Here is a 13,600-nt window from a genome sequence, read left to right as displayed (position 1 = left end):
GGGCTGACCTCTCCGGGGAAGACAGTAAATCTGCCTTAGATCTGAAAGCTTGCTGGAACTGTGTCTGAGCGTGTGAAAAAAGGATCCAATTCTTTGTGCCAATGCTCGTGTAGCAGATGATTTAGGTGGCTGCTTTTTCTTTCTCATCGCTGATGTGATCACTGATTACGGCCGTGTAGCTGGGTGATGTCGGAAGGTTTCAGGAGCCACGCTGAGCCGAGGCTCACGCCGCCATTAGCACGCCACGCTCCCCACTGGAAGCGAAAAGTCCCAAATTTTGATTTTCAAGTTGCAATTTACTGACTTTTTGGGTAAGGCAATCAAGTCTCTGAGTTAGGGCCACAACATGTGCTGTAACATTTGCTGTTGTAATGACAACAGACAATTATAATGGAACTGAATAGAAGGTTGATTTTCAACTGCTGATGCATATGCTAATTACCTGAACACAGAGCGAGAGAGTGATTATATTACATCATAAGCCATTAGTACAGGATCCACTAGTAAAACAGTCTGTTCTTAGATAAAGATGAGGAGTTCCAACCAGCAGTTTATGAGCGAATACCAATGTTCAACATGCATTCCACTACAGTCCAGCTATTTGGCATATGATTCAATAACATAAACAGTAGAAGTTGACTTCACTTCATAAATGCATTTTTATAAAAGGCAGTAATGAGTAAAAAGTACTTGCGGTTTTGCAAACAGGCTTCACTTGCGCTGGATGTACAACATGAGGGAGTGCTCATATCCTGTATAGGGAGGAAGGATATGGAGGCAAGGGTAGCATACGCACAGCAAATGAGTAGACAATGCATCCTATGTGATACACTTCCTGATTTTGAAAAGGAGAGCGGATAGCAGACTTGAAAGGAGTTGTAATGAATGTGAGTGAATCAGATGCTTATTATCTGCCAGGATGGAGAGTGGAATGAGATTCCAGTCAAGGTGAATGTAGTGAATTGCCGGGAAGGAGAGTGAAACAGTCACGCTGGCAAGCTGTCTGAAGTACACCAGCTCAGTGCCAGCACATTGCTTGAACACTGGGGCAACTGAACTTCCTGGCTTAAGCCAGCTGGGGAGGATGAGCTGGATGACGCCTCAGGCTCTGACAGGCAGGGAGGCTGCGCTGAACATCAGAGCTGGAGCAAGGACAGGTAAGTATGTTACACTACTACTCCACAGACTGGAGCATGCCTGTGCTGCACTTCCCTAATTAGCCAAGAAGACAGGCCAGGATCTAAGAAGGAGCCAGCCACATGGACAAACTATTGGCAGCTGTCCAAAGAAGGTGACTTGGTTCCACACCTGGTCAGGGAGTCAGTGAGATATTTGTTGTGTCTGTGTTTACACACCCCTGTATCATTATGACAGACACATGAAGACATTTTTTTACTGCTTTACAAAAGTTGAGCTTCTTTTGTTCTTGATTCAGGTCTTATGATTTTAAAAATGTCTTATTTAATGTTTCAACTTATGTATGGTTGTTAAACAATTGGGGGCTTTTAAACCATGTTTTTGAAAGAAAGGGTGCTATTTTTCTGAAACTTTAGTGATGCATGAAGTGGTGGTAGGAGAGCAAGCATTTGACTCATCCAATGGTTGACTAATGACAGCGGTTGGGGAGAGCAGATGCAGCAGATTTTCAATACACAGGGCTGCCAGAAAGATAAATATATTGCTTCTTCTTTTACAGGAGACCTATTGAGTAAAAGTGACTCTATAGTGACAACATCACTTTAAAGAGCATAATTTTGGGAACACAAATTAATATCACATTTATAAAGCCTCAACACATTTTATTATTCTCATACTTCTTTTAAATTTGATAAAGTATATTTCCAAACACCACACATGAAGGCCAAAGTACAAGTACTTTGTAAAGTTTCATTAATTTGTTGTCCTATTCAGCAAACTGTTGTGTTTTGTGGTTGAATTCTACTTATTCAGAGAATATGCAAAAGGTATCTTTCAGGAAAAAAATATGTTTATATGTTTGTAATTAAATCTATTGTCTCGTACAATTACTTACAAGTATACAGTTATGTATAAAACCGCTCAGTTGTTTTCCCAGGCAACTTGCCTGCAATGTCAGACATTTGAATGAGATAAGTCATTGTTTATGACTTGGTCTTCGAAATTCGTCCAATAACGAATTTCGGAAAATCGGGAATTTCGGATTCGTTTGCATTCGTCTTAGCTGTAATTCGGAATTCGGATGCATCCGAATTTCCGAAAATTCGTCCAAAACGAATTTCGGAACGAACCGAATCGCACATGTCTAGTCTATATGACATGGTGTATTAAGGAGGAAAAAGGCACCTAATTGTTTAATGTTTATTGGACATAGAGGATACAAACAGGCCTTTATATGTGGTGTTTTGAATATGTTATTCATTTTAAAACAAGCATGAGGATAATAACATTTAGGGGGTTATTCACTTATCTGCCAAAGGCAGCTGAGTGAATAACCCAGTCGAAGTGAAGTGAGCCGAACACTGTTCGGCTATTCACTTCAGTCTTGTACGGCCGATTTCAGCCGTACATCGGCTAAAAATAAGCCATACAGCGGCTGCCTTCAGCTCAGCCGCACATGAGCTGCATGTTCGGCTGAGCTGAAGTGCAGAAGGAGTTCGACTCAGCCAATCCAACATCTGGATCGGCTGAGCCGAAGCTCCCGCAGCTCACTCGCTGCTGTTCGCCCCTATTCTCATAGGTGAATGAATATACGGAGGGGAGGGTCCCTGACAGTGCCATCACTTCTATGATCAAGGTCTGGCTCCTCAGAGAATGAAAGGGACGGAATATATTGTGGTGGAGCTACTGGGGCTGAATAGCTTCAGTAGCCAGGAAGAGAATTTATGGGTGTACCCACTCAGTTTTCTTAATGGACAGCTGGTGGTTGGTACATTGTTATGGAGTCATGATACACCCCTCTTACGGGGGGGTGTTTGGCACTTAGATGGCAGTGAGTTTTATTTTTGTTGCACTTTTTGAAGTGTTATGCATGTGAAGTGTCGATATTGTAGGTGGGGAATGAAGGGTACTTTGGGCTTGCACTCAGTCAAGTGAAGCTCCAGTTTTGAGGAAAATAAAAGGTGAATTTTTTTCTTTTTTTAGTTTTTTAGGAAATTCTAGCTGCATGTTTAAATGTAAAGATAAATGGTAATAATTAGGGCTGCGGAAATTAACAATTAATTCCGCGATTAATGGTTACTTAGGCCAATGTAGTTGGATCTGTATGTGCGTTATAATTAATCAAAATCAATCGATTTAAAAAAATGTTGATTAATCAAACACGAACATTTTAATCATTACCAGCCCTAGAAAAAAATTGAAAAATAATTTTAAAAATGTAAAAAAATAGGAAAAATAAAAATAGTTTAAATTTTAAAAAAAATGCTGCATGCCGACCCGACTGCATGTGATGGACTAATGATGTATAATAAAGCATCTGACAGATACTGGCAAAATAAAATCAATTGGGCGGAGATTGACAGCTAGCTCTGCCCAACTGTTTCCTGATTTCACCCGTACATCGGCTGCCTTCGGTCAGCCGAACATGCTCTGCATTTTCGGATGCACGAAGTGCAGAAGGAGTTCGACTCAGCCAGTCCAACATCTGGATTGGCTGAGCCGAAGCTCAGGCAGCTCACTCGCTACCGTTTGCCCCTATTCTCAACTATTCTGCTCGGTACCCCTGAGGTAAAAAGCAGAATAGAAAGAGTGAAATGAATTAGAAAAAGTTGAAAAATAATTACAAAAATTTAAGAAAATAGGAACATTTAAAAAAAAAAGGAAAATAGTTTAAAGAAAAGGAAAAAAAAGAAAATTTAGAATAATGTTTTTTAAACGCCGGCAAAGATGCAGGCAAAATAAAAACAATTGGGTGGAGCTAGCAGGGACAGCTAGCTCTGCCCAACTGTTTCCTATTGGCCTGGACCTGCCAGAGTCTTCTAGCAGGTCCCGGCCAATGAACAACTGGGTGGAGCAGTCCGTGACATTACGGCCGGCTCCGCCCAGTTGTTATTGTTTAATGACAGATCAGCGTCCCCGGTCATTTGGTCATTGTAAATAGCCCGTACAGCAGCCCTTCGGTTCGACAGAACCGAAGGGCTCAGGCGGCGAAGGATCAGCCGAAGCTACGGCTGGATCCTTCGGCTATTTAGTGAATAACCCCCTTGGATATTTCATATATGTGTTCATTTGTGTGGCCCATAAAGAGGTCCATTTAAAGTCTACTTCCAGTTTTGACTAATTTTTAGGAATGTTAGAATTTGGATCTGGACCCCTTAAGGGATTTTTTCTCACTGACAGACACTAAGGCCCTGTTCACATGATTTTCAGGTCCGGATCAGGTGCGGATCTGCAGACGCGGTGCTATTTTTTTTTTTTTTGTGCTGGAGTGGGGCTGTCAGTATGTTAGCTGCAGTGCAGTGCGTTTTTGACGCATTTTAGACGCGTTTTGCGTTTCCAGTCCGTTTCCTGACCTACAAAATGTGACATGCAGTATTTTTTCTGTCGTAACCTGAACGGACTGCGCACGTGAGAACACATAGGAATACATTAGGATGCATTTTTAGTGCAGGAGTATACGGATCAGGTCAGCACAGAAAACGAACGTTGTGTGAACAGGCCCTTAACACTACTGTCTAATTTATACATTTGTCAAGCCATTCTTTTGACACATACACCTCTGCTAGTCAGTAGGATCACTCCATTTCTTCCAATTAGCATTACTGCTTCCTAGGTCAGTTTTGCAGAATTACAGATCTATTATAAAGTAATATAGTAAGCATATATTTCAACTGTGTATTTAGCTGTATGCCTGGAGTTTCATATTACCAAACATGCTAATATTAATACTGTTTTTTTTCTTTGAAGTCCTTTTAGTGGTCTCATTAAAGATGTAAAAAGAAAAGCCCAATGGTATTGGAGTGATTTTTATGATGCACTCAACATACAATGTCTTTCAGCAATTTTGTTTATCTATCTGGCAACTGTAACAAATGCTATTACTTTCGGTGGCATGTTGGGAGATGCTACTAATAACATGCAGGTATGTACATACTGCTTCTATTGTAATATGATTCACATTACTGCTCATTAGTCATTCCAAACCAATTTCTGCAAGCTGGCATGTCTCATGCTATCTAAACTGTCAAATTTTAGTTAATTTCTACTGTCTATATGGTTTTCATGATGCATGACAACATTAAAGCAGCACTTTAAGCAGATGTAAAACACACACGTATGCATATTTGTATTAATTATTACATAGTTAAATGTATTTTTTGAATGCAAACATGTTAAGTACCCGAATTTGATCGCGCATTATCCTCTTGCAGCCCTCAAACTGGGAAAAGGATAAGAAGTGCAAGGAGTCTATCAATTTTGCTGCTGTGCTCTGTTGCTACCAAAGTACATGCTGATATGAGGAAAGAAGAGAGTGACACAGAGACGTGTTCATCACTCTGCTGCTTCTACTTTTACTATTCAGTCACAGATTGGGGAAGGGTGTAATTAGCTGTTTGAATTCAGCTTTAAGATCAAGCAATTTTTATACAGTATGTACACTGAGTGGCCAGATTATTATGACCACCCCATCAGTACTTTGGTCGGCCACGAGATGACTCCACGAGATGACTTTGTTGGGCCGCCTCGTGACTCCACAAGATGTTGAAAGGTGATGCGTGGAATCTGACACTGCACTGTTGCCCTTCTGTTGTCTTGTACCAGTCTTGCCACTCTCCGTTCTGCCCTAACATTGACTAGTCACTGACAGCCACAATTCGCACGTTCAGACACAGATTTTCGGCTGACAGTCCAGTCTTTAAACACTTTAACAACAGCTGCTCTTGAACATTTAACGCATTCTGCTGTTTTGCCGATAGTCGCTCCATGGCTCCGAGCGCCAACAATCATCCCACGTTCATAGGCTGTTAAATCGCGTTGTTTACCCATATCTTCAGAAAAAAATCACTTCTACTGTTGTGGTAAACAACCTGGTTCCCTATTTATAATGGTCTGGCCACTCAGTGTATGTATAAACATCTTTATGAAGAACAGATATGATAATGTGAAAAAAAAGAAAGTACTGAAGTCAGAGAAAACCAGGCATCTATTCATCTCAGAAGGTTGTCAGCAATAGCAGCCCTCATATTTCTCTTACTAATGGTTTCCTATAGGTTGTTAAGGCATAAGGTACAGTTTACATTATATATTCACTTTGTATATATTTTTTACTGTGCACATTCTTGTTAGTAGTGCCGAAAGCAATAAAGTTATTTTCCTTGATTTTTCAAAGGAAAACCAATGAAACCCTAAACATATTGCAGGAAATTGTTTTGAAACAATCAACATATACTAGAATTATTTAAAAAATGTAATTAATAGATTGGTAGAAAAAAAATTCCTACACAGGGGTTCTTCACAGTTAGAGCGGTTAGGGTCTGGAACTCTCTGCCTGCAGGAAGTAATTTCAGCGAAGAGTGTGGAATCATTCAAGAAACTCCTGGACGAGTTTCTTGGAGACCGTAACATAAAGGGGTACAAGTACTCTTAAGAGCAAAATCACACATGGACGTATATACACACACACATCTGCTCAAACATAAATGCACACACGCAATAGGTTGAACTTGATGGACCTGTGTCTTTATTCAACCTCAAATACTATGTAACTATGTAACTATGGAATATAGGGGACAACAGCAACATGTATCTGTATATATTGTGGGGGACTAGTCTCATGACAGAGACAAACTCCCTGTTTCTTCAACAAAAATGGCAAACTTTATTCAGGACTGCAGTAAACATACAGATGAAAGGCATTCAGCCAACACAAAATTGTCATCAAGATGCCCTCCTTACCATCTTGTCTTAAATTGTATTGTGACTGTAATGTCTTCCTTATATTGTAAAGCGCTGTGCAAACTATTGGCGCTATATAAATCCTGTATAATAATAATAAACAACATAAGGTTCTGCTCCACTCATCCTTACTCAGTCCATGAGCTCGGCATTTTAGGCTGGGTCCGTATCCAGATTCCTGTCCTGCTGACAGGTTTAGATCCAAAAGCACATGCTTGCTGCATTCCGCCCACTGTCTCTTTTCCTCTGAGACACACACCTTGTGTGCCTGCCTTTTTCAGCCTTTCCAAATCCTACAGCCTCCTGCTGTTCCTTGTGTAGCTCTACCACACCACCTGGCTTGGACCTTGTGTGCCACCAGCACACATACTCTACTGGTTTGGCCCTTGGGTGCCTCCAGCACACGCACACACTGCCCTGCTGGGTCCAGCTGCACCCTAATGACCTGTGCAGTCACTACCAAATTACAGTCCACAGAATCCGGAGCCTTTCTCATTCAGAGCTTTATCAGACTTCTAGTAAACCAGCCCCAGAATGGGATTTACCTTCAGATCTCTGCTGGCATTACCATAGATCCTATATCTAAGAATCCGTGGGGAAACATATCTTTCATCCATCGCTTTTCCTGCCATCCTGGCAGGTTTTACAGGCACTCTGTTACAATATGCTTCCTGAAAGCCTTTCAAAAAGAAAAATGTAATAAAATCTCCTGTCAATAGAAGCCTCTAAATAACTACATCTTCATCAAGTTCCAATTTAATTGTCATCAGATGCTACAGTAGGCTTTATCATTCAACACTCTCTACCACGCTATGGTTCCATTTGCCAGCCCTACATCACTACAGGACATCACTACAAGTCCAAACTCCATTGTCTTTAAGCACAGACTTTTCAAGCTCTGGGCGTGATGGATACCTGGCCCCATAATGAGCTCAATGGTTCCTTATAGCACACTCCCCATGTCAAGGGCATGTGTCCTGGTGGTATGGTATGCCATACCAGGAGGGGGGCACTCTTCTCATTCACTAAAGGGTTAAATGAAAAGTAAATAAACAAACTTTTGAAAAATTCCTTAAATTGAGCAACAAACATAGAGGCAGTTTTTGACAAGTCTTTTATAAAAAAAAAAAAGGACCCATCAATGTAATGCAATGTCAATCACGATGAACGATGCCCGACGACCTGTCTAAACCCGACGAAGACTCCCTGCAAAATGACAGCTCCGGCTCGAATGTAAACAAATGGGCACAGCGATCTGTGACGTCACTGGGCTTGTTCTGCCCATTTGACATTCTGAGCGGTCATATAACACAAGCAGTCTTTCCGAATGGCATTCGGGAGCTCCCAAATGCTATTTGTGATCTCCCAAATGCTATTTGCATCTGGGAGCCGAGGTATCATATGAATAGTATTCTGACACCTAGGCTCCCAGACCTGGGGCAAGCACCCTCCCCATGTGGCCTGGTGTGGTGCAGGGGGGAGGGGGGCGCCGCCTCTTCCTGCCCTGCCAGGCCAGTGCCCAGATTAAGGGTCTGGTTTGGATTTTTTTTCCGTTTTCTTTGGCGTTGGGGACCCCCCTAAAATCTCTAACAGACCTAAAGGATCTGGTTTGACCCTTTTTTCCTAAATTGGAGGTCCCCATTAACATTCCTACCGACCAGGGTCTGGTATTACAAAAAAATAAATAATGAAAAATCCGAAACTAAACAAATTTTTTGTGAGCGCACATGTCTAATTCAGAGGCTTCTGTTGCATATTCCATTGTATTTTCTTCTATTTATTTTTAAAGTGACAGAGCCACTTTAAATGACAATCAACTCTCCCATTATTATGTATGTTTAACCTCCTTATAGAGGAGCTAAAGGGTGCTTTCAGAGAGTCGGCCTGTTTCACACCTGGGCGTTTTGTAGCGCGTTCGAACGCTCTGCAAAACGCTCAAACACCGAAATCCCATTATTTCCTATGGGTATGGTTTACACCTGGGCGTATTACACGCCGTATGAACGTGCTACATATATTCTATACGCCAAGGTGTGAACCCAGCCTAAGAGTTTTCTTATACAAGCTGAACCCTATGTGTACATGCCTTAATGGTAAGCCAAAGTGAACTGACACTCTACCATAAAGCTGGGCACACACCTAAGAACCATCGCAAGACTTTTGTCTTGCGATGGTTGTAAGGTAATTAAAAAAACGTACGATCTGCCTATCTTGGACAGGCAGATCGTACTTGCAATGATCGCAAGCCCGTCCCGCTGAGGGACGGGCTTCCGACGACCGCAATGCCGAACGGGCAGTGTGCGCTTGCGCACACCAGCTGGTCCGGCTTTTATCTTACGAACATGCTACACACCCGCCAAAAATCGCACGATTCTTGGCGGGTTTTCGGACATGTTCGTAAAAAAAAAGTCCTGCGACCTTACAGTAGTAGAGGTCGCACGGCTTCCACACACCTTACGATAATCGTACGATCGCTGGATTTCCCGCGATTATCGTACGATTATCACAAGGTGTGTGGGCACCTTGAGCATTGTGGATTAGTGTCAGTTAGGAAAGAACTTACAAAACATTTAATTTTAGAAATGTAGTGTTCCCCAGCCAGGAAATGCATATGTTTACACAAAGTAAAACCAAAATGCATTTTCCCTTTCAGCTCAAATGGAAATCCCACAAAGTGAACATATAAAAGACAGGCATAATGCACTTGCACAAACTGGCTGGAGAGCTGACGTGTTAAAGTGGAGGAGTGGATCCAGGTGAGCTTACCATCAAAGCTTATTACCAGGAAAACCAAAAAAACTCAGAATGTTTATACTGCTAAAATAAAAAAAGCAAGGATCTATAATGAAGGAGATTCCTAACTTATTTCCATAAATCAAAATTAACTAGAGTTCGTTATTTGCGCTAACTTGAAGACAAGATGAATACAATCGTGTACAAAATATATATATATTAAAATCAGTGCAGAATAATAATAAAAATATAATTGGTGACAATCAAAGAATAAGGATCAAAAATTTCAATCAATTTGATAACACATGTAATGTGTAAAATATAACCACAGGATATTATTCCAAATTATAAATGTAACCAATAAAAAAACTTTTGAAATGCAATGAGTAGCTTATCAGTAGCTCACAGAATAAGGAAACAAAAGGTTCAGAATTGACAAGTGACTTCTCCCAGCAAACAGATGTTCACAAGCTCAAACTTATAACAGCACATGGGCAAAATTTGTCCCATCATGCACAGGGTTGGCTATAAGCCAAGACTATATTCAAGGTAAAGACAAATTTCCACCAAATTATTTTAAGTATACATCAGACTAGACCATTGACTAGAAGCTGAAATCAGCTCTCGAGAGATTATACAGATTTGTGTATCTATCTCCCGAGATTGAAATATATAATTTATACTGCAGTTTAAAAATTATCTCAGTTCAATCTAGATATTACGAGAACTAAATGGTCTATTCAGATATAGATGTGGCTAATCAATTGCCTACAGAAATATAGAAATTCATACTTTACCAGAAATTTAAAATTAGTTGTCTGAAAGAAGTCAGCTGTCACAGTTCAGAAAGAAGGGATGGTCAGGTTCTCTTTAGTTCAGTTCCCATGGTCAGCCGTCATCAGCTTCCGACCTATACCCTTAGTATGTATTTCTTACTGCCTTTTCTTTGCTGGATCTCCCTTTCAATCTCCTGCTTCAACTTTTATCCCCCCGAGGAATGTGGGCATGGATTGGTCTTCCACGTGAATAATGACATCAGATTAGATCATTTTATTATGTACCTCTTCCTCGCCATCACCACAAGGGGGCACTATTGTACTATATAACAATTTTGGACTGGCCTATAATGCCAATATTATTCCTTAAAGATAACCTCTTGACCTTAGCCTTGGACAGCCCCATAAATACAGTAGGGAGGTCTATCATGTGACCGCACCTTTCAGACTGATAGTCTCCTCATAGATATATAACTTTAAGAAAATCTAAACCAGGGCACTTAACATTCTTTCTCAAATACCTTTAAAATAAAGTAATTAGACACAAGACACAGTGGTTCTTCACACATTAAAAGAAAAACACATTGGTGTATACCACCTAATTCTATGTATTTACAACACTAACCCACCATATCAATAACAATAATACAAATATATTTCAATGGGTACATCCCAACACTATATAATGAATATCGTTTGGATATTATAAAAGTACATGTATAAAAATTACTTGAAATTATTCAACCAAATAGGCATATAGATGCTGCATATAATATAATAATATAATAACATTATTGCTAATATTATCACTGCAATGGATAGTAATGTTTCATCAGGCAATTTTTAAATAAGCCCCTTTTTCCAGCAATGAGATAGTGGGAAAAAAAAACTTTAAACATTCCAGTCTCTTGTACATTGTCTTCAGTTGAGACATGAAGGTCATCAATCTCATTATAACACAGGCTGCACCATAGGTAGTCCTTATCTTATGTGTGTCTGGGACCCCACAATTTACGACCTGAGAAGGAATGTAGTAAGACTCTTAAAAAAAATTCTGTAAGAGTCTTTGTCTAAGAAGAATGAACTGGCATTCACCTTTTAACAGACAAAATGGCTTCCATGATGCCCATATACAAATCTGTAAAGTAATATGTATAGGCCTTTAAATTGATTCCTTTCTGCCCAATAGTTCTGACATACCCTTGCAGTTGGGCTACCCTCTAGGACACTTGAGTAAAGCACTTTCTTACCTGATCCCCACTCCCCTGGCAGTCAGCACTCACCTCTCCCCTACACTTCAACTAGTGGAATGTCCCTCAGCATCTTTACATGCATCCAATAATTAGTGATCAAACTCTCTTCCCCCTCTTGCTCTCTTCACTGGTGAAACAAAGCATCTCTGAAACAATCTGTTTGAAATAACTACAAAGCAAAAACCTCTTACATGCTTTTAATTAGAACCAAAAAGCCAGTGGCCTGGGATATCCTGACATGTGAGATGACCACTGTGCTGTTATACTGGGCCAGCTAAGAGCGTGGTTCCAACCATCACTTGAAAATATGTGGTCCTCTTGCAAAAAAACACATTATACAAGGTCCCAGCCCCCAAGCTTTGCTTGCAGTAGCAATCTTAAATAAGCAGTTATTGCTGCCAGACCAGCATGTATGTAGTATGTTAGTCATTGTCCAAGCATGAACTTTAGAAAATTAATAACCCAACCTACACTATTCCTATCCACCTTAGGGCATACACATTTCTTAACAAATATAAAATAGGGGTTATCCTAATTTTGCTGCAAAAGTTAAAATTCACTTTAAGGCCTTAAACACCCTTAAATAAATATTCCCTCCTTTTTTTTTTTTAGAAAGTTGTATAAATGACACTTCTTTGAAACGAAAAAAAAAACCAGACATTTTACTTACACTTACACCCATATGCATGGCAAAAGGAAGTAATGTGCACCTTTTCACTGAAAAAAACAAGTCTAAAGATGTGAAGAAGAGGCAGATTTTTCCTGATAAAAAGCACAAATGTAGATTTATGACATGGTCTGCTTGAGATATTGTTGGATGTGTCCGTGCACTATGCATCAGAATGTCCAGTTATACTCGGCCTCCTACTTCTGGAAATGCTGCTTGCTTAGCTGTTTATGGCAACAATACTTTGATTCACTAACTTAGAAAAGACATACATGCAGCAAGGTGGGTCAGAATAAAGTTAGCAATTCTGGTCTGCATACTTGCCAGTTACATATTTTTCTCAGACTGATTCCCTTTAAAACTGTAGGGGCGCATGCACACATGCTCGATGGCAGACATACTGTACCCTAGGTGCACTCTGCAATCACACAGCACATCCAGAGCAATAAAGGCCATCACTGTACAACTCTGGTACGGGTGACATACTGCGGTGCTTCTTGCTATACCCTCCACTTTCATCATGTCCCCGAATAAAACTGATGTACTCTGTTTACAAGAAACCCATTTCTCACTTACTTCCTATCCAAAATGTTTTCACCCCCAATATCCACAAATGTACATGGCTAATGATGCATCCAAACACAGAGGGGTCTTCCTAATTTCATTAAAAAACATACAGACCCATTGCACTCCTGACCGGATAGAAAACCCAAATTATCTGCTTTGCTGTTCAGAAATGTCGCTCTGATGATGTGACACTTGTGAAGTCAATAAACATTGACTTTTCTACATGCTGGAGTGCTTGTGACCTTTTCTGCATTTCCTAATTTCATTGTCGCAAAGTATTCTGTGATCTATCAGGGAGATATTTAATCCTTAATGGTACACTGCGGGATATTGATGAAATCATAGCCAAATATTATGCTCCTAACTCTAGCCAAGTCCCTATTTTCAAATTTTTTTAGCTACTATTGGAGCTCACCAACGTGGCACAACGATCCTTTGTGGTGATTCCAACCTTATTCTACAGCCCAGTATAGACAGGTCCTCCAACATTTTACCATCCACTGCTAACTCAAAAGCATTCCAAACACTTCTATGACAACACACTTTCGTTGACTGCTGGCGTGGAATCTATCCCTCTACCAAGGACTACACTTTTTATTCCTATCCTCACAATTCCTTTTCCAGGATAGATAATTTTTTCACTTCCCACTCCACACTCCCATGTCTTTTTATATTCAGATATAGTCCCATTCTCATAGTCTGACCATCGGGTATTACTTTAACTCTGTCTT

The 13,600-nt window shown here is 40.3% G+C and overlaps 1 protein-coding gene across 1 annotated transcript in view; it reads left to right on the top strand.

Moving 5' to 3' along the window:
• Positions 1 to 13,600, top strand: part of LOC108799384 (electrogenic sodium bicarbonate cotransporter 1-like) — a gene marked incomplete at its 5' end in the record, with an annotated part of 300,557 nt that overhangs the window by 145,998 nt on the left and 140,959 nt on the right. Inside the window, one exon of the mRNA XM_018571249.1 lies at positions 4,885 to 5,059. Within this exon, the coding sequence (XP_018426751.1) occupies positions 4,885 to 5,059 (175 nt within the window). The remainder of the gene's footprint in view (positions 1 to 4,884; positions 5,060 to 13,600) is intronic.

The sequence above is a fragment of the Nanorana parkeri genome, unplaced genomic scaffold, assembly GCF_000935625.1.
Source record: "Nanorana parkeri isolate BGI_ZX_2015 unplaced genomic scaffold, ASM93562v1 scaffold1710, whole genome shotgun sequence".
Taxonomy (NCBI): Eukaryota; Metazoa; Chordata; class Amphibia; order Anura; family Dicroglossidae; genus Nanorana; species Nanorana parkeri.
Note: the sequence above shows the minus strand (reverse complement) of the source record. Positions and strands in the feature narration are given on the sequence as shown.